The following is a 21,568-nucleotide window of genomic DNA, read 5'->3' on the forward strand; positions in this document are numbered from 1 at the left end:
AACATTTTATTAGATTATAGCATATGTCTTAATTTGGGTTTCCCCATATATACAACCTAAAGTAAGAATTTTAATGCACATGGTTTATTTGGGATATAGCCCCAAAAAATCTTGACAGAGAGTGAGGAAGTGAAATGGAGGAGATATCAGAGCCAATAAAGGGTGCATTATCAAGCAAGTACCACCGCAGGCAATTAGAACTCAATCCTACTGAAGATCTCTGGAAATGGCATATAGAACACACATCAGGGAGTCAATTTTTTGGTCAGGTTCCTGACCAAAGATTGACTGGAATGGTGTATAAATACCCCAACTCCCTTGATACCTCTGGCCTGCTGCTCTTACAGACAGAACCATTCTTAAGGCCGGAGAAAGTCCTTAAGCAGAGAGATGCAGTGACATCCAGGCCAGCATGCACTGAAATGGAAAGGCCTGAAGGGCCATGCTCAGGGTACAGGCACTGCCAAGAATCCAGGTGCTCTGCATCCTCACCAACACTTGGTATTGTCAGTTTCTTTTTCTTTTTTATTCTGTGATTGTAAAATGATATGTTTGTTAGCCATTTTGGATATCTTATTTGTGCAGCACCTACTTGAGTCTTTTGCCCATTTTCAAAACATGGGCTGTCTGGCTTTTTCACACAGATTTTTAGGGATTTTTTCTATATATAAGTGCCTCATTGGATGTATGCATTGCAATATCTTATTCTTGTTGGTGTCTTGTCTTTTTTCTGTTTAGTGGAGTGTCTTAATGAAAGCTATTATTTATGATCCGTGGGTTTTGTGTTCTGTTTAGGAAATCCTGGCCTTCATGTAGTTAGTCTTCCAAGTCATCTTTGGAAATTTTATTGCTTAATGTTCTACATTTCGGTTTATAATTCCCTGATATATCTGTATATCTATATAGATATATATAATTTTTTGAGACGGACTTTCGCTCTGTCAGCCAAGCTGGAGTGCAGTGGTGTGATCTTGGCTCACAGCAATCTCCACCTCCCGGGTTCAAGCGAGTCTCCTTCCTCAGCCTCCCAAGTAGCTAGGATTACAGGCACATGCCACCCGGCTACTTTTTGTATTTTTAGTAGAGACGGGGTTTCACCACGTTGGCCAGGCTGGTCTCGAACTCCTGACCTCGTGATCCACCCACCTCTACCTCCCAATGTGCTGGAATTACAGGCGTGAGCCACCGCGCCCAGCCCTCCCTGAAATATTTTTATGTGTATAATGTAAGATAAGGGTTGATTCATATACATAGATAGAAATAGATATAGATATATATTGATAGAGACATGCTATTGATCAATCACCATTTATTTAAAAGACCATTTTTTCCCGCTGCACTGAAGTGACGCTTTTATTGTAAGTCAAGAGGTCTTATATACATTGGTCCATTGTTAAATCCTCAGGTTTTTACCATGTAACTAAATAGTCTTAGCCATACAGAAAGTAAGCTAATAAAATAAATTAATCTAATAGGAAGTATAGCCAAAACCCCACAACTACCATCACTCTTAGTGGTGAAATGTTAAAGCTCTCCTCCAGAGATGGGGAATAAAATAGAATGTTGACTATAATCATGTTTTTCAACCTTTTATAGGATATCTAATCAGTGTAATCAGGCAAGATATAGACCTTTAAAGGAATAAGAATTAGGAAGAAATAAAACAGTCCATTCGTAGATGTCATGTTAGGGTATTTAGAAAACCCAAAAGATTATGCAGCTGAAGTACTTTAAAAATGAATAGATACATTTAGCATAGGCCCAAGATGAAAATGAATTGTTTATATACTAGCAACAAAAAATAGAAAATGAAGTTTAAAAGTGATTCCATTTGGTCACTGTGAAAAGCACAAAATAGGAATAAATCACGGCAAAGATGTGAAAGACTTTTATGCAGAAAACTACAAAGCATCACTAAGAAAAATCTTAAAAACGATAGAGGGATCCAACATGTTCAAGGATTATGTCTCAATATTGTGAAGATGTCAGTTTTTAAATGATCCAAACATTTAATGCAAAACCAAACAAATCTCAGGAGGCTTATTTGTGGAAATTGATAACCTGATTCCAAAATTTACATGGAAAATGTAAGGGACAAGAATAGCTAAGAAAATCTTGAAGAAGGAAAAAAAAAGTACTAAAACATTATAAAAGCACCAGGTATCAAAACATTACAAAGGTGTATTATTAAGGCAATGTACTCGCATGAGGATAGACTGACTGAGGCTCTCTAGAAGGTGAAGCCTGGGTATTGATATTCTTTGAAAGGTCCCGAGAGATTCTAAAAGACAGTCAGATGGAGAATCACTTTTGTAGCTCTAATTTTTACTTTCTGTCTTTAATCTACTCCTCCCTTTTGCTCTAGTTGGAATTTTCCCCTCTTTCTGTACTCCTATAGCATTTTGTTTCCTTCTTTCTACTTAAAACAGTGTATATTATACATACTTAGCCCCCTCACCCCCGCCAATTACCTGAGGGCAAGAACTTTTTAAAAAATGTCTATATGGCCTGCCTAATACCTAATATATGAAGTTCCTAAATAAGCATGCATTGACTGGCTTAAAGAACCACTAGTTCAATTATTGATATGAGCCCTGCCTTCATAAACCCCAACCTGTGCTGGATAAAACTTAACACATTTATTTGTCTCAAAACTACATATGCAACCTCCCAACGACCAAAAATAAAAGATTTAAAATTACTTTCTTTAGTTGTTCTCTGGGGGTTCTTATAATTTAACTTTCATAATAAAGGACTTGCAAATAGCATCAAACAGGAAGTACAGGTAAGAAGGCACCTGCCAGGCTAAATTGATAACAGTGTAACAATCTCATTCATTTAAAAAGTGAGTGGGTGGAATTTTTGGCATCTGCCTACATTTGACTATTTGTTGTAACTTATGATATATGCCAGGTTTTGGCCTCTCAGTTCATAAAATGAGGATGTACCAGTCCACAAAGATGCCAGATAGAAGGGCTCGAGGTTGTTATTTTAAATAATTCTGGACAGGTATTGATTTGGGACCAAAAAATAAGGAAAGTGTATATAACAAGTTTAACTTAAAAGTCATGTAATTCAACTCTGGTTCTGATAAATGAAGTCACTAAAAAATCCTGGACATGTGGTCAGAGGTTGGGCAGTCACACTCTCCCAGGTCAGTCCTAATCGCCAGAAAGCTCTTCCCTGGCCTTTGGTTACCACACAGATTATATTTAATTCATTTTACTCAAGACAGATCCCAAATATTTGAACAAATACCTGCCTGGTTTTTAATCCAATTAAATGGCCCAATTTCCTGCCACTGCTCTCCATATGACTTAATTTGAACCCACCTCCATCTCCTGGACACTCACCCCTAATGTACTGCAGATAGTCTTAGAGAGTAGCATGATTCCCAGAACACAATATTGTAAGAATGTTGTCAACAAAGAAAGTAGAATAAGTTTCTAGCACCTTTTGTTATGAGCTTCTAGCATGCTTTGCTGTGAGCAATGTTTCTGTTAATTTAGCCTGAGTTGATCGATTTCCTGCCTTAACTTCACACACTCAGCTTCTTAATGAGCTTTCAGTACTGGAGAAAAAAAAATCTCGGTCTTTTTCTCTTGCTTTGCTAAACAGACATATCTCTCCAATCTTATATCTGTACAGGTCATCTTTTACATTATGTTGCTATCCACTTTTTTCCATTAAACTCTATCCTATTATAATTATCCCAACCTGGATTTAAACATTTTGATTCAACTTAATAGCAATTGAACTATAATTTGTTCCATCCACAGATTGGATCAGCATCCATTCATGCCTTCATCCAAATTGTTGATCCCAGTGCAAAGTCAAGCACTGAGCCCTCTATCATACTGCAGAGGTAACAAAATCCATTAATGAGCATCATTTGGAGGAAGTTACTCAACCAGATAAAAATTCATGTAAAATTATCTTCTAGACCACCATTCTCCAGCTTGCCCATAAGAAAACAAAATTGGACTCTTCAAACATCTTGCTGAAAACCAGATGCCCAATGTCTGCAACATACCCCTTTTGGTAACAGAGGACTTATGTCATTTTATCCTAAGAAGTTGTGATCCTTATGCAGAAAATTTCAGTGCAAATTGAAAATTCAGTTACCTTTTCAAAGAAGAATTAGGCTAACTCTCAGGAGGACTATACATTCGCCCCAGCAATGAAGCTGCCTTTTCAATAATTAATTCTATCTTCCCATCCTGTTTTTAGCTGTATGTCTAACCCAGCTGAAATCACTTAGGTTGTTATGACCTTCTAACTTTTGCCATTTCAACTTAGCAATATTCCTACTGATTACCTAACATACTTAACTGCCATTCTCTGGTCACTCCGAAATAGAAAGGCTCTGTTACGACTCTCCTGGGGCTCTTCCGTAAAGAGAAAGTCTTTGTGAACTGAACGCCTGCCCAGATCTAGACTGTCAAACAGAAAAGAATCTTGTTAATAGGAACTATGAAAAAATCAAATTAGTGTTTGTTGATCAGGACAATTCTTTCCTACCAAGCAGGTGCGGGGTGGGAGCAGGACTGGTAGTTGGCTCAGCCAAGAAAAGAGATGAAAAATAACTCAAAGACTCTGCGTCCGGTCTGTGTTCTTAACCTCTGAGTTATGTTTCATCCCTAATCCTAGCATTTTGGGAGGCTGAGGCATTTGAGAGGCCAAGACAGATCATTAGAGCCCAGGAGCTCAAGATCAGCATGGGCAACATGGTGAAAACGTGTCTCTACCAAAAAAAAAGAAAAAAAAACAAAAGCTGGGCATAGTGGCACAGACCTGTGGTCCCAGCTATTTGGGAGGCTGAGGCAGGAGGATCACATGAACCTGGAAGGACTAGGCTACAGTGAATCATGCCACTGCACTCCTGCACTCCAGCCTGGGTGACCCAGCAAGACCCTGTCTCAAGAAAAGAAAAGAGAGAGAGAGAGAGAGCACAGGCTCTGGCTCCTGCAGGGCCTCATAATAGTCACTGGCCCCACTGTGGATGCTGGCTTTGGGACCTTGGGCAACTTTCTTACTATGAATTTCTGTTTCTTCATTTATAAAATGGGAATAATAATTCCCTTTATTATCTACTTTAGTATGTGCCTTAGCAGGTTATTCTGATGATTAAAAAAAAATTTAAGTGCACCTAGAGCATAGCACATAACAAGAGTTCAATTGATGTTAGCCGCTACTATACCATGCATTCAGCAAGATAACTTCTGATTTGATTTTCGCTCTCCAAATAGATTTGCATACAGAAATAGATGGGCTAACTAGTCATATTTCTACACTGTACATTTCTGTACTATTTTAACTATTTAGTTATAGCTAAATCTTAGAATATCAATTTCATGAGAGCAGGAATTTTTCTCTGCTTTCTTTCGTGCACTCTTTCCAGCATCTAAAACACTCTGTGGCACATAATAGGTACTTAATTCAAATTCACTGAATGAATGAATAAGTGAATCTAGCTTCCTGTTTGTCCACATTCACTATCTCTTCAGGTTGCTTAAGTGGGTTTAGGTAGGGAAAAAAAAAGAGAGAGAGAGAGAAACTCTGGGTAGAATACTTAGCACTGCTTGACGCCTAGATACACATTTGACAAATAGTAGCTATTATGTTCACATGACTTCATGCAGGTTTACTGAGGGGAGCTAAAGAGATATGGATAGACGGAAACAAGGTGCAAAACTTACGGGCTTATTCTACTCATGGAGATTTCAGTACAGAGGGGAAGCAGACAAATACTACTTAAAGGAAGTGTACAGGATAATAGGAGAACACAAAACACTGGGCACTATCCAGATCAGAAGGGTGAAGAAGCCTTCTCTGACAAACTAACTTCTAAATGGAGACCAAAAAGATGGAGACTTTTACCTTTTTAGATAGGTAAAGAAAGTGATGGAGAAAAAGACCACAGACATCCGGATCAACTTGTGCAAGGCCCTGAGATAAGCAAGATATTGGTTTTCTCAGAACAGAAAGAAGCCAGTTGAAATGCATACGTGCAACAGAAAATGAACTATTAGGTTGGTGCAAAAGTCATTGCAGTTTTTACCATTAAAAGTAATACAAGGGCTGGGCGCTGTGGCTCACGCCTGTAATCCCAGCACTTTGGGAGGCCGAGGCGGGTGGATCACGAGGTCAGGAGATCAAGACCATCCTGGCTAACACGGTGAAACCCCGTCTCTACTAAAAATACAAAAAGAATTAGCCGGGCGTGGTGGCGGATGACTGTAGTCCCAGCTACTCGGGAGGCTGAGGCAGGAGAATGGCGTGAACCCAGGAGGCGGAGCTTGCAGTGAGCCGAGATCGTGCCACTGCACTCCAGCCTCGGCGACAGAGCGAGACTCCGTCTCAAAAAAAAAAAAAAAAGTTATATACGGTCAGACATCCCAGCCTGGGCAACATGGCAAAACCCCATCTCTACAAAAAAATACAAAAATTAGCTGTGTGTGGTGGCAGCACGCATGTGGTCCCAGCTACTCAGGCTGAGAGGGAACGATTGTTTGAGCCTGGGATGTCGAGGCTGCAGTGAGCCAAGGTGGCGCCACTGTGCTTCAGCCTGGGCAACAAAGTGAGACCCTGTCTCAAAAATATAAAAAAGGCCAGACATCTGTAGAAGCAGGACTACACAAGACCTTGTAGGTCATGCTAAGAATTTAGCTAAGAGAGTGTGAAGTGTTTGAATGGATTGCAGAGCAGGCATCTAACACATCAGGATTGATTTTTTTTTTTTTTCATGATCCTGGCTGCTCTCAGGAGAATTGAGGATAGATTGTGCACATCACTGGACCACAGCCCAAAAATGCTGGTGAGAAGAGCAGAAGGAGGGTTTGAAGGTTTGCTGTAGCCAGCACCGTCTCAGCACACACAGCAAGGGGCTCTGTCAGGGCATTAAGAAACATTATTTCTTTTCTTTTTTTTTTGAGATGGAGTCTCGCTCTGTCGCCCAGGCTAGAGTGCAGTGGCGTGATCTCAGCTCACTGCAACCTCCTCCTCCTGGGTTCAAGTGATTCTGGTGCCTCAGCTTCCCAAGTAGCTGGGATTACAGGCATGCGCCACCATGCCCAGCTAACTTTAGTGTTTTTTAGTAGAGATGGGGTTTCACTATGTTGGCCAGTCTGGTCTCAAACTCCTGGACCTCAGGAGTTCCACCTGCCTCGGCCTCCCAAGATGCTGGGATTACAGGCATGAGCCACTGTGCCCAGCCAAGAAACATTATTTCTGATTGGCCAAATTAACCACTGATGCAGGAAGACCAATTTTCTCCTCCAGTGAGGAATTCTAGCTGTCAAAAAAAAAAAAAAATGGAAAAGGGTAGACAAAAAGACTGCTTTGTCCCTTTTATGCCTATCAAGGTGTTATTTGCGTTCTCTCAGATGCCAACAGTAAAAATAGGCAGAAAAAGCCTCCTTGATTTGTCCTTCTTCCAGATGGCTCAAAGGATAGTCAAATATCAACCTTGTTCTTCTGCACAACCCTAAGAGGTGGGAAAGCAGATCTTTTAATTCCCTGTCTCATCCCACTCCCCTCCTGCCCACTCCATTCACTTTACAGATGGAAACCCTGAATCACTGACAAACTAAGTGACCACAAAAGGTTATTGTCAGAGATAAAACTAGGATTAAAACTGGTTTCTTAATTCCAAGCCTTCATTCCCTCATAGCCATATTAGACACAAAAGGCTTTGAACAGGAAGGAGTTCTCTCTTACAGAAACATCCTCTTCCAATGTATACTCTTAAAATGAATCTTTCTACTTACATGGAAATTGATAGGAGGGGGTAACTCGAGTCTCCCAACTTGACAAAGAGGAGCTACCCTGAGATCCAGTCTATATCTAACTGCTCACTGGGCATCTAAACTTTGATGTCCCATAAGCATCTCCAACTCGTCATACCTAAAACTGAACTCATTATCATTCCCACACCAATCCTGTTTCTCTTTCTGCATTTCTTGCCTCAATACAGCTTTTCCTCTAGACATCCACCTCCTCCCTCTACCTCAACCTCCACATCTCATTAATCAGAATGCCCAATGCATTTCACTTCTCAGATCACTCCCTGGGTCACCCCCAACTCATCCCCATTGGTCTCGTTTTTGCATCAGCTGAAATCTGAATCATTGCGGTAGCCTCTGGTGGTTCTCTCTTACTGTAGTCCAATGCCTTTCCACCCCTCCTCCATCTTCCTCACTGCCACCCTAACTATAGACCCTGTGACTCTTGTTCAAATCTCCCAATGACCATTCCGAGATACTTTCATGAGAAGTCAAGCCTTAGCACTGTACCAGCATCTCATCATGATGTGGCCCCTGCCTACCTCTTGGATATCCCCGTCTGGACTTTTTGCTCTTGCTGCAGCTATACCATAGGACTTGCTGGTCTGTGGCACAAGACCCAACCTCCGTCACCTCTGACAACATCTCCTCACTCTGGCTTCCTCATTGTTCTCTAACCACCAGGGTGCACAGCTGCTTAGGGCCCAGACCCTGGCCATTCCCTCTGGGTGGGAAGGTCTGAGACTCTTTGCATGGTTAATTAGCTTACCTTCTTTGAGACTCCTCAGATGTTACCTTCTCAGTGAGATTTTCCCTGGCCACTCAATTCAATGTTCACACTGGCCCCACCCCTGGCACTCCAGGTCTTTCTGACCGCCTTGATTTTTTTCAAGTCACCTCTGAACAGGCTATGTGTTTACATACTATGTTCATTGCTCATTGTCTGTGCCCCCACTGCCCCAACCTCACCCCTACCTCTGGAAAAGAAGCTCCAGGAGGGCAGGGATTTTTGTCTCTTTAAGTTTATATTCCAAGCACCTAAAATAGTGCCTGGCAAATAGCAGGTGCCCAATATATTTTTTGTTGAATAAATTGAATGCATAAGTATATATATTATTTTATATATTTTTTCATATGTTCTTCCTTAAATCTAGAACAACCTAATTCATATCCTACTCACCCTCATCTACAATCTCATTGACACTTTTTTACTACAAACATTTCTTTTTTTTATTATACTTTAAGTTCTAGGGTACATGTGCACAACATGCAGGTTTGTTACATATGTATACATGTGCCATGCTCTTTTTTTTTTTTTTTTTTGAGTTGCAGTTTCGCTCTTGTTGCCTGGGCTGGAGTGCAATGGCGCAATCTCGGCTCACCGCAACCTCCGCCTCCCAGGTTCAAGCAATTGTCCTGCTTCAGCCTCCCGAGTAGTTGGGATTACAGGCATGTACCACCAGGCCCAGCTAATTTTGTATTTTTAGTACAGACGGGATTTCCCCATGTTGCTCAGGCTGGTCTCGAACTCCTGACCTCAGGTGATCTGCCCGCCTTGGCCTCCCAAAGTGCTGGGATTACAGGCATGAGCCACCGCGCCTGGCCTACTACAAACATTTCTTGTTTACCTATTGGTCTCCCCTATGTCGTGGGTCAGATGATGCCTCTTAGGTTATCTTTCCATGCTCTCTCCTCATACACACCAGAAAATAAAAGTCACTTCATAAATATTTGTCAAACTCAACTGATGTGATTAATGTTATCTTCTAGGCAAAGGACCTAAACACATAGATCAGATACAAGATCTGATCATAACTGCACAGAAGAGCTCGTTTCAGAGCCATAGATACCTTCTCTCCATAAATCCTTTCGGTTAAAATGGGAGGTACTATTGCATCAATTTAGATAACCAGTTGAGGCAGAGGCTAACTTTTGAAAATTCTATTTTGCCAGGACTTCAGAAAACACAATTTGGTGTCGAATAGCTGGTCTCAGACCAGATGGTTGGTACATTCTGATTTTTAGAACTAGGGATGCTCCCTGACTGAAAACAAAGTAGTGGAAAGGGAGGGAGGAATCACTATTACTTAGTTATTTACTTATAGGCAGGACACTATGCCAGTGATTTTATATCTATTAACTCTTTTTATCCTCAAAATAAATATGTGAGGCATACTGTCATTTACATGTTACAGATAAGTAACCTGAGGTTCAGAAAATTAAACAAGTTGTCCAAGATTACATAGCAGGACTGAAATTTGATAAATCCCCTACGCCACAAATCCAAGTACTTTCCCCATGACTGTTGTCTCTCCGCCCCCTATGTGGTAGTTTCATTCTTGGAATCACCTTCCTATATATAATGGACTCATATACCTATTTTACTATCTTTGCATCTTTAGCATTTGGTTCTTTTATGACCAGTGTAGAATCTTTTCTGTAACTCACACATTCTTTTAGAGTTCAGAGCCTACAAGACTATGGAACCTAATAAAGTCTACCACAAACCCATGAGTGCCACAAAGTGTCACACACATGCCAATCAAGTCCACGGGCCTGCTACAAAGAAGTGCCCCTTTCAATGAGCTACCTGGAAAGGCACACCTACACTTGCCAAGGGTGGACCGATCGACTGGCATTGAGCATTGATTAGGAAGTAGTCCTGGATTCAAACTTTTGCATTTCCTCTCAAGGATTTCTAATTTTCTCAGGCAAAACAAAACAAAACCAAAACAAACAGAAAAACACAAAAATAGATGGAGTAGGCATCCAGGAAAAGTGGGAGGAGTAAAGGGAAATGCACTGCTGGATTACACTGTGAATAGCCAGAGCACAGGCCATGCCATCCTCCAGGACTGGACAAAGAACAATCTAGTTAAAAGCACAGAAAGGACATCTTCTATCGTCCTTTAGGGAGGGTTGTTTTAGAACAGCAGACTTGCCGAAACACTCAGAAGTCTATTCCACAAAAAAAAACTGTGTTCAGTTCTGTTACAGCCATCAATGCTGTGACCACTGAGGTGAAGGACAGAGGAGGGAAAGGCTGTCATAGAACCAAAGACCACATTCAAAAGACAATTACTTGATCCACTGACTTAAGTCCAACCAGGAAAAGCACCAGGAAAGACAATTAGTGATTCACAAGCTCAGCTGAGTAGAAACGTAAAGATGGCAATGATGTAGCTTAGCCCCAAGGTCAAAAGTGGAAAATGCTTGCTATGGGCAAGGCAGAGGGTGCTTTGAGAAGCTTCACCTCCGGGACTTGCTGAGCACTCCCAAGACAAGGGTGAGCAGAGCTGTGTCTCCAACCAGGGAACAATTAGTCTGTGGATCTACTGATCACTGTGGATGGTCTCTAGTTTGACACCTCGTCATTTGTCTCTGTCACGAGTGACCTTTGGAATAAAATGCTCATTCAATTTTATGACTAGGAGAGGCTCCAGAGATTTATCTAATCCCCCCCACCTCATTTTACTGATGAAGCTTCTCAGACATAGACAGATGAAGGGAATCCAACTTTTCAACTTTTATGAGAACATGAAGTACAAGAACAGAAAACATTCTGGATGGTTCAGGGTAGTGGTATATTTGCATACTCGACTTGGTTCAGCCCAGGAGTACACCTGTATTTCTCAGAGCATGTGTTCCAATATGGGATTTGGAAAAATATGATCAGTTGATGGCTCAGAAAATAATGTTCGAAAAAATAAAATGTTCAGAAAGTCTGGTTTGGCATTTGCATGCATACTGAGGTACACAAGCTAGGGAAGAAAAGAGAATAGAAACATGTCCTACTCCTTTTCTCATTTCTTAACTCTCATGAAGTTATGTGTTTTGAGGGGGAAATTGTGCTCATCTGGAGGGTCCACATGAGCATTTTTTTTTTTTTTTTTTTTTTTTGAGACAAGAGTCTTGCTCTGTCTCCCAGGCTGGAGTGCGGTGGCCTGATCTCGGCTCACTGCAACCTCCGCCTCCTGGGTTCAAGCGATTCTCCTGCCTCCGCCTCCCACGTAGCTGGATTTACAGATGTGCACCACCACGCCTGGCTAATTTTTATATTTTTATTAGAGATGGGGTTTCACCATGTTGGCCAGACTGGTCTCGAATTCCTGGCCTCATGTGATCTGCCCGCCATGGCCTCCCAAAGTGCTGGAATCACAGGCGTCAGCCACGGTACCCAGCCCCACATGAGCTATTGATAAAGGTAACAACAGGAAAAAATACAGATAGTGAAGAGGGGGCAAGAAGTGCATGTGTATAGAACAAAGTGAATTAGAATGTAGCAGGTCACCTAGAATTTTCATGACTATAACAGCTTAAGAGTGCTCTTTGAAAAACTGACCTAAATGTATTAGATCCATGTAGCTTCACTATTGGTTGGGGCTGGGAGAATGAGCATGAGAGATGCTGGGGAAGAAGAGAGAAGACAGCGAAGGAGACTGCTGCCTGAGGAGCCACAGCAGCGGCTGGGAGAGGGCATCTGGGACAGCAAATATCTAGGACCCTCAGAAAGAAGGGCTGGCGGAGTGAGCTGCAGCCTGCATTCTCCTTCCTCCTGGAAGCTGCTTCCTCCACCCCAGAGGAGAGGGAGGAGAGAGTTTCTCAGTCTTTCCCTGGGGTCAGACACGGGTGGAATTAATGAAGCAAGATGGAAAGAAAATGGCAAGGAGATCTCAGGAGCCCTCTTTGTGTAAGGAAAGTAAAATCCACAATAAACTCAGGAAACTCATAAAGAGAGCAGAAGAGAAGAGCAAGCCTTTGTATTAGGCACAGCTCTTTGTTTACACTGAAAATAGAAACAGGCAAACTAAATTGCCTGCAGGTTGCCTTTCTCCTTCCTTATTCTTTCTTCCTTCATGCAGTGCTTAACTATGCAAACATCCGGATCCTAAAAGGACATTAAATATTGGTTGATGGAGTCTTAAAATCCAGGAGCAACCCAGAAATGTTTACAAAGGGTGCCTGAGAAACTCCTAATTCTAAAAGCATTGCAAGTTTAGTATTCCTCAGATAAAGGTAACCAGAGCCTGTAAACCTTCCCTAAACTAAATAATAAAACATTACTTGATCTTAAAATATAAGCAGGGATTTGGGGATGTTTTCTTGTATTATTGGCATTATAGACAACATTAGAGGTAAAATTTATTACTAGTTAGGAAATTTTTCTTTTAGCATTACCTTTTCCCCACTTAACACAATTAAAAGGGGGTGTGTGTTAACAGAGCTTGTTCAGATAATGAGCTTGCTCACTACTTAAACTTTCTGTCCTCGTGGTATATTTTCATTCACTGGGCTGTTATCTGCATCATGTACCTGGGGGCTTTTTTAAAATGAATGTTGCCTCCTCCATTTTGCAGAAAGCAATGAGAACGGCAGCACTGGAACACCTGCATTATATCAATAAAGGGATTGAGAGGAGACTGAAGCTCAAGAACTAGCAAATTTGAATTTGTACATTCAGCTATTGCCTGTGTGTCCCTTGTCCCAAACTCATATTCATCTTCTGAAAAGGGCAGCTGAGAACCCAGCACTTTTGACTGCTGCTTTTTTTTTCTTTTGTATTTCTCTTTCCCATTAGAGATTCAATGTGAGGGAATTATGACTCTTCTAGTCATTGTGTGTGCGTGTGAGCAGGGGGTATTATTTACTGTGGACTAAAATACAATTTTTTGTGTATGTGTTTCTTCCCAGATAGCTACATTATTGGCTACTTGACAAGCAACCCCATATACTTATTATTTTCAAAATCTAAGCAGATAGCAAAAAGCTCACCACAGAGCAGAAAATGAATGGATTGCTTTTTTAAAAGAAGTGAATGATTGAATGAATAAATACATTTATTGTCTCTAATTGAACCTGCTTGTAGGCCCTACATAGTGCCAATACAGCCTACAAATTCGCATTCCACATGGGCAACTCCACCTGCTATTGTTTGATTTGGGAGCTGTTCTATTTACACAATGAATATATACTGAAATATAAACAGAAATATCTTACTTCTGTATATTTTGGGTTGTAACCATTCACCACGTATTACAACAGTCTTTTCTTTTCTTCCTCACTCCTCCAGGACAGAACATTATTCCATCCTGTGAGCAACAGCTGCATGGATTGCAACCCCGCAGAGAAGAAGATTTTCATGGCCAGATGTGACCCTCTCTCTGAGACTCAGCAGTGGATTTTTGAACACATTAATATGACTGTTTTAGAAAAATTTAACCACCATGCCAACTCCTAGAAAGAAGAAAGGAAGAAAGAGTGATTACCTACAGGTTATAAATTAAATTTTAGCCAGCATCTGGGTCGAAGGAGTCAGGAATAACATTTCCTCGATCCAGGAAGGCTGGTTTAAAAATTTGTAAATGCCATGTCAAAGTAGGTTGTTTTGAAGAACTTCCTGCATCTGAAGAACTTGGCTGAGAATCTCACCAGCTGCTTCTGAGAACTCGAGACTAGCAGTTCCCTTGCTGGCCAAGGGCAAAGATAATTTAGGGACTTTTCAAAACAACTGCTGAGCTAATAAATCCTAGCATTTCTCAGGTCAAATCCTGCAGTAGTGAGTAGCTATGAATGGATCCTATTAACTGGGTGGGAGGGGGGTGAAAATGGAGTGCATGACTGCTCTGACAACCTGAGGATATCACAGGTTTAGAACTAGCCAAGCTTAAGGGGTGAGCTGTACTCTTTGGTGCCATTCTCTGACTAAGAATGGGTTCAGCAGGTTTAACCCTTAAAAGTGCTGCAGATGATTTCAGAGTGCTCACACTATTCTGTTTTTTTATTTTTAAATGAGGGTGCAATATCTAATGTAAGACTTAAATTACATAATGAAATGGACATCCAGTGTTCCCATTCTTTCGTTTATATTTGCCATTTTTTTTCAGAGCGAAGTTTCTTATTTATGAAAGTTCATGCTCCATGAATCCACTGAATTTCTAATTCAGTGCCCTTCTATGAATCCAGTTAAAAACAAAAGCAAAAGCAAAAATCTATGCTATCAAGTTACTCCAAAGAAAGATTTCACAGAAGCAGCAAAACCATATAAGATTTAGGAGACGGACTTCCCTGGGAAATCTATTTTTACTTTTCTATTATTTTTAAAATCTTAAAAGTCTGATATTTGTCCAGTCATAATTTTTATTAAGCAAGGAAATGGAGTGAGGTTGATGTAATTTGTTTAGGAGATTCTTAAACCCAAATAAATCTACACTCCAAGTGATATGTGAAAATGGCTTAGTTCACTTCAATTCTGTTTAGTCAGTGGTGGGAGCTTAGAAGTGGTTTTATTTGTTCGTTTGTTTGGGTTTTGCTTTTGTTTTTTATTTTTTTCTTATTGTTGTTCTTTTGTAGTGTTGAATTAATGATGTTCTTTTATTTGGAAGCTCATAAAAGGAATTACCATTAATAAAGTGTTTCTGACACCATTTTCTGTTAATGGGACAGTATTTCGGGGATGAAGAAAGGAATGCTCCGAAAACTAAATGGAACACTTAATCCTCAAAGCAATTTTTTACTGTTCAATAATATCACGTTGGGGGAAGAAAATACAGGTATCAAGGTGGTTCTTGGGAAAAAAGAATCATGTTTATTATACATCTCTCAAGTTTTTCTGGTATAAAAATGTTTTAACTTTGCTTTCTTTTTGTTTTTTGTTTGAAGTTGGTTTTCCTGTTAATAAAAATTTATATAACATCTTGGATCTAGAGCATTAAATTTTAGAACTGGGAGGACTCCTAGGATCCAGTCCCTTTACTTCTTCAGATGAATCACAAAAGCCCAGAAAGGCCCAACTCCTGGCAAGGCTGATGTCTTCTGAGCCCTATTCCTGTGTTTTTTATCTTGTACTGTGTTGCCTCACTCTTACCCAAGCTGGTTCTGGATATTACTGTGATTTAACTTGAGATTTTCAGTCACTAGATGAGAATACTATGCCTCCCTGGGGATGCCCACTAAAGTAATATTCACACTCAGAAACTTTAATACAGTACATGAAGCCTCTTCTTATACATGTTCATGATTTTTTATCTCCCTGAAACTTAATGAAAATGTCTAGTTAAACAACCAGGCTATAGTTGGGGAAGAGTTATTTCATTATCTTTACTGATTTTTCAAGCATTCTTTTGAAGAGCTATTTTTTTTTCTTTTTCTTTTTGATTATACTTTAAGTTCTGGGATACATGTGGAGAATGTGCAGGTTTGTTACATAAGTATACACATGCCATGGTAGTTCGCTGCACCCATCAACCCCTCATCTACATTAGGTACTTCTCCTAATGCTTTCCTTCCCCTAGTCCCCCACCCACTGACAAACCCCAGTGTGTGATGTTCTCCCAGTGTATGATGTTCCCCTCCCTGTGTCCATGTGTTCTCATTGTTCAGCTCCCACTTATGAGTGAGAATATGTGGTGTTTGGTTTTCTGTTCCTGTGTTAGTTTGCTGAGAATGATGGTTTCCAGCTTCATCCATGTCCCTGCAAAGGACATGAACTCATCCTTTTTTATGGCTGCATAGTATTCCATGGTGTATATGTGCCACATTTTCTTTATCCAGTCTATCATTGATGGGCATTTGGATTGGTTCCAAGTCTTTGCTGTTGCGAACAGTGCTGCAATAAAAGTATGTGTGCATGTGTCTTTATAGTAGAATGATTTCTAATCCTTTGGGTATATACCCAGTAATGGAATTGCTGGGTCAAATGGTATTTCCAGTTCTAGATCGTTGGGGAAACGCCACACTGTCTTCCACAATGGTTGAACTAATTTACACTCCCACCACCAGTGTAAAATTGTTCCTATTTCTCCACATCCTCTCCAGCATCTGTTGTTTCCTGACTTTTTAATGATCGCCATTCTAACTGGTGTGAGATGTTATCTCATTGTGGTTTTGATTTGCATTTCTCTAATGACCAGTGATGATGAGCTTTTTTTCATATGTTTGTTGGCTGCATAAATGTCTCCTTTTGAGAGTTGTCTATTCATATCCTTTGCCCACTTTTTGATGGGGTCATTTTTTTGTTGTAAATTTGTTTAAGTTCTTGTAGATTCTGGATATTAGCCCTTTGTCAGATAGATAGATTGCAAAAATGTTCTCCCATTCTGTAGGTTGCCTGTTCACTCTGATGATAGTTCATTTTGCTGTGCAGAAGCTCTTTAGTTTAATTAGATCCCATTTGTCAATTTTGGCTTTTGTTGCCATTGCTTTAATGTTTTAGTCATGAAGTCTTTGCCCATGCCTATGTCCTGAATGGTATTGCTTAGGTTTTCTTCTAAGGTTTTTATGGTTTTGGGTCTTATGTTTAAGTCTTTAATACATCGAGTTAATTTTTGTACAAGGTGTAATGAAGGAGTCCAGTTTCAGTTTTCTGCGTATGGCTAGCCAGTTTTCCCAACACCATTTATTAAATAGGGAATCTTTTCTCCATTGCTTGTTTTTGTCAGGTTTGTCAAAGATCAGATGGTTGTAGATGCGTGGCTTTATTTCTGAGGCCTCTATTCTCTTCCATTGGTCTATATATCTGTTTTGGTACCAGTACCATGCTGTTTTGGTTACTGTAGCCTTGTAGCATAGTTTGAAGTCAGGTAGCATGAAGTCCTTCACATCCCTTTGTAAGTTGTATTCCTAGGCATTTTATTCTCTTTGTAGTAATTGTGAATGGGAGTTCACTCATGATTTGGCTCTCTATTAGTGGTGTATAGGAATGCCTGTGATTTTTGCACATTGATTTTGTATCCTGAGACTTTGCTGAAGTTGCTTATCAGCTTAAGGAGTTTTGGGGCTGAGAAAATGGGGTTTTCTGAATATACAATCATGTCATCTGCAAACAGAGATAATTTGACTCCCTGTCTTCCTATTTGAATACCCTTTATTTCTTTCTCTTGCCCGATTGCCCTGGCCAGAACTTCCAATAATAATTTGAATAGGAGTGGTGAGAGGACATCCTTGTCTTGTGCCAGTTTTCAAAGGGAATGCTTCCAGCTTTTGCCCATTGAGTATGATATTGGCTGTGGGTTTGTCATAAATTTGAAGAGCTATTTTTTTAACCTTCTGTCACAGAGATATTTTGTATAGGTCAAGAGATCTCGAAGCATTCAAGAAGCATACTGGAGAAAATCAATAGTGAGAAATTAACCTGTGTGTTGAGCAATTCCAGAGAGTGAATGAAGATTTATCTCAAGTGTTCAGACAGCAATCTTGTTGTAGAATTAGATGATCCTATAAAAATTCACATTATGTCATTAAACAGCTGACTGCTATTTACAGTTCTATGAAAGAGACAACCCTGGGTTCTGTACCCTGCAAAGCTCAGATTCGCAATGATCTCGTAGGATGCTATAATCATGGAAAGCTAGCCATAACATGTTTGGCTCTGTCCTTTGAGAAAGCCTGAATATATTGCATTATTTTGGTGTGACACACAGAGGTCAACCAAGATTGGTCTCTTGATCTCTGAATAAAATAATGTAATATTTTGGGGCCTATTTGAGGGTGGAAGGTGAGAAGAGGGAGAGGATCAAGAAGAATAACTTACTGGTACTGGGCTTAATACCTGGGTGATGAAATAATCTGTACAACAAATCGCCATGACACAAGTTTACTAATATAACAAACCTGCACATGCACTCCTGAACTTAAAAGTTTTAAAAAATTAAATTAAATTTTTAAATGTAATATAAAAAATTAATTTTTAAAATGTAATATAAAAAATTAATTTTTTAAATTAAGGAATGCTTGAGACATTGAGGCCAAAATTAAAACTCTAAACTGTCAAGCAACTGTTAAATGTGTGCAAATAGGAAAAAAATAGAATGAAATGAAGCCTCGAGAACTTACCCCTAAGCCAAAGGGCACAACATTGCTAATAAGCACATCTGAGGAGGCATTTCCACTCCACTGAAGGTTAAGACTCTGTCTACCCAAAGCACCACTACTACCATGCTGAAAAGTAGAAAATTATGTATGTTGGTATGTTTATTTAACAAAGGGTACTGAACAATCCTCAGAAAGACTCTCTTTCCTGGAAATAACATGATTTGAAAATTGGACAGTAGGCCAGGCACATGGGTCACACTTGTAATCTCAGCACTTTGGGAGGCCGAGGCGGGCGGATCACGAGGTCAAGAGATCGAGGCCATCCTGGCCAACATGGTGAAACCCCGTCTCTACTAAAAATACAAAAATTAGCTGGGCATGGTGGTGTGCACCTGTAGTCCCAGCTACTAAGGAGGCTGAAGCAGGAGAATCATTTGAACCCAGGAGGCAGAGGTTGCAGTGAGCCGAGATCGTGCCACTGCATTCCAGCCTGGCGACAGAGCAAGACTCTGTCTCAAAAAAATAATAATAATAAATAAAAATAAATTGGACAGTAGAGTACTGACCTACCCTTTTATCAGAATGGGAGGAAAAATCATAATCTGGCCTTGGAAATTGCTACTTCTCCATCATAAGACATGGTTTTGCCAGAATAATTAATTTTTAAAATCTTTTTTATGTATTTACAAAGAAAAAGCTGTGCTTTAAAGCAATCATGAACTAAACACAGGACTTACACTTTTTTCAAGGCTGGATTAATACCCTGGCAATAGCAATGTATTGGCTTCTATGTCCACTGGTATTTACTTAAAAACATTAATATGATCACATAACTGTTTTTAAAAGTATTCACTATATCAGAAGCTTCAGGGAGTAATGCAAGTTCCAGAATTGCTTTATGAAATGATAACCTAAAACTTTATGCAATAAATGAATAACAGAAAATGAAAATGGACCTACAAGCAATGAAAGAGTGTGTTAGGCCCGTTCTTCTCATGTTTCTTGGAAAACATGAAACCCATGCCAACACTTGACATCATTTCCTTTAGGAGCAATGTTTTAAAAGAAGCCAAATATAAATAAGTAAATACCTATTAATATTTTGTGCTTCTTCCTCTCAGATGAAAAACTTTTATTTCTATCTTTTTATAAATATCTCCATAAGGAAATAGTAAAAAAGAATGCTTTCTTGGAAAAATAAGCTCTATGAAGTTTATGGCTGACCTATCAAAAGAGTTAGCGCCCCAGGCGCAGTGGCTCACACCTATAATCCCAGCACTGTGGGAAGCCAAGGTGGGAGGATCACTTGAGCCCAGGAGTTCAAGATCAGCCTGGGCAACATAATGAAACCTCGCCTCTACAAAAAATAAAAAAAATTAGCTGGGTGTCATAACACATGCCTATAATCCCAGCTACTGGGGAGGCTGAGGCGGGAGGATCACTTGAGCCCAGGAGGTTGAGGCTGCAGTGAGCCATGATCGCACCACTGCACTCCAGCCTAGGTGACAGAGTGAGATCCTGTCTTTAAAAAAAAAAAAAAATTCAATCACACTTTGATTACAAAGCTGGCTATCCAGCAGTCATAGAGGGCCACACCTGCCACTGTGGGACATTCTTGGCCCAGGATATCACACACCTAAGGACTCAGAAGAAAGTTGATGATAAGGCTATGCCAGATGTGCCTTTGACTTCTTGTCTTACTGCAGAATCTCCCCCAGAACTAGGCAGTTCTCCTGACCCTCCCCTGAAGAAGAGTGCTAGATTATATTTTTTCAGAATTTAGAATCATCCTAACAATATGACATTGTGAACATTGATTTATCCCTAAAAACTCATTTAGTAAAATGTCTTTAGGCTTGTTACCCTGGCAGGATTATGAGGCTGCAACGTGCTTCCATAAACACATGCTGGAGATATGCTGGAAATAAAGCATTTCTTATAAATCATGAGAAAGAATGCCTCAAAGGGAAAATATTTTTAAGTGATTCCCTATGATTCTGGGAGTACATATAAATGGAGATAAGTAAATTGTATCTCTCAACATGGGGCATGCTTCATTCTCTCCCTTCACCTCATCGACCAGTCCTGCTCCTGCCATCATTCCTCTCAGATGACACCACCAACTGTAATTACTCTCCATGTGTGAAACGGTGGCCGAGGACACTGAAGCGTGACAAGTGGCCAGTCTTTCCTGCACTGCCGACATTGGAAGATTGCTCTTTGATTTATGTCTATAGCCTTTGCTTGCAGAACTGGGAGCTGTTTGCAACTCTATTTGGTAGACTTGACATTGACCTGAAGCTTTTATTCATAGTCACTCATCTCTGAGCTTGACATACCAGACTGGTGTGTCTGGTACTGCAGCCTCTTGGCAGACAACAGCTCAGGCACATGTTTGATGCTTCACTTCAGAGAAACCTGGAAACATTTCTTCCATCCCTGCTGCCTGAAGTTGCCTACTTCTTCCCAAAGCACAATAGCTTCCTGGGCTTTCCACAGGCCTCTGCTGTCCTTCTTTGCTCATTCCAACGTGGTTCTCCAACTGACCTCTGTACAGAAAGGCTGGTTATATTTCAGAATCTTTTTGCTGATGAGTTTATTCTGACTTTACTCACCTTGAGAGGGCTATTCATAACTAAACAGCTTAGGTGCTGGGTTTACCTATGTTACTTTATGCGTATGCTTTTTGTCCTGTGTGATTTTTAATAATGCCCCTTTTACTGTTTTTTTAAATTTTTACTTTTATTATTTTTGAGAGGGAGTCTTGCTCTGTCATGCAGGCTGGAGAGAAGTGGTGCAATCTTGGCTGACTGCAGCCTCTGCCTCCCAGGTTCAAGCAATTCTTGTGCCTCAGCCTCCCGAGTAGCTGGAATTACAGGCATGTGCCACCACACTTCACTAATTTTTATATTTTTAGTAGAGACATGGTCTCACCATGTTGACCAGGCTAGTCTCGAATTCCTGACCCCAAGTGA

The 21,568-nt window shown here is 40.3% G+C and overlaps 2 protein-coding genes across 11 annotated transcripts in view; one reads left to right on the top strand and one right to left on the bottom strand.

Annotated features, from left to right (window-relative positions):
* GALNTL6 (polypeptide N-acetylgalactosaminyltransferase like 6) overlaps window positions 1-15,483 on the top strand; it is a 1,235,992-nt gene extending 1,220,509 nt beyond the window's left edge. For both annotated transcript variants that reach the window (XM_034959428.2, XM_003823503.6), the window contains one exon: window positions 13,855-15,483. In XM_034959428.2, coding sequence (XP_034815319.1) covers window positions 13,855-14,022 — 168 coding nt within the window. In that variant the 3' untranslated portion in view covers window positions 14,023-15,483. The remainder of the gene's footprint in view (window positions 1-13,854) is intronic.
* The window catches only part of LOC103786936 (atherin-like), a 133,898-nt gene continuing 124,164 nt past the window's right edge, over window positions 11,835-21,568 (bottom strand). For 5 of the 9 annotated variants that reach the window (XR_008625268.2, XR_008625267.2, XR_008625266.2 and 2 more), the window contains one exon: window positions 11,835-14,018. The gene's annotated coding sequence lies outside the window, so the exon portion shown is untranslated. Of the gene's footprint in view, window positions 17,997-18,614; window positions 18,720-18,748; window positions 21,143-21,568 lie in introns of those variants that run through there. The other 4 variants (XR_010112065.1, XR_010112068.1, XR_010112067.1 and 1 more) reach the window with 2 other exon arrangements.

The sequence above is a fragment of the Pan paniscus genome, chromosome 3 (genome assembly GCF_029289425.2).
Source record: "Pan paniscus chromosome 3, NHGRI_mPanPan1-v2.0_pri, whole genome shotgun sequence".
NCBI lineage: Eukaryota > Metazoa > Chordata > Mammalia > Primates > Hominidae > Pan > Pan paniscus.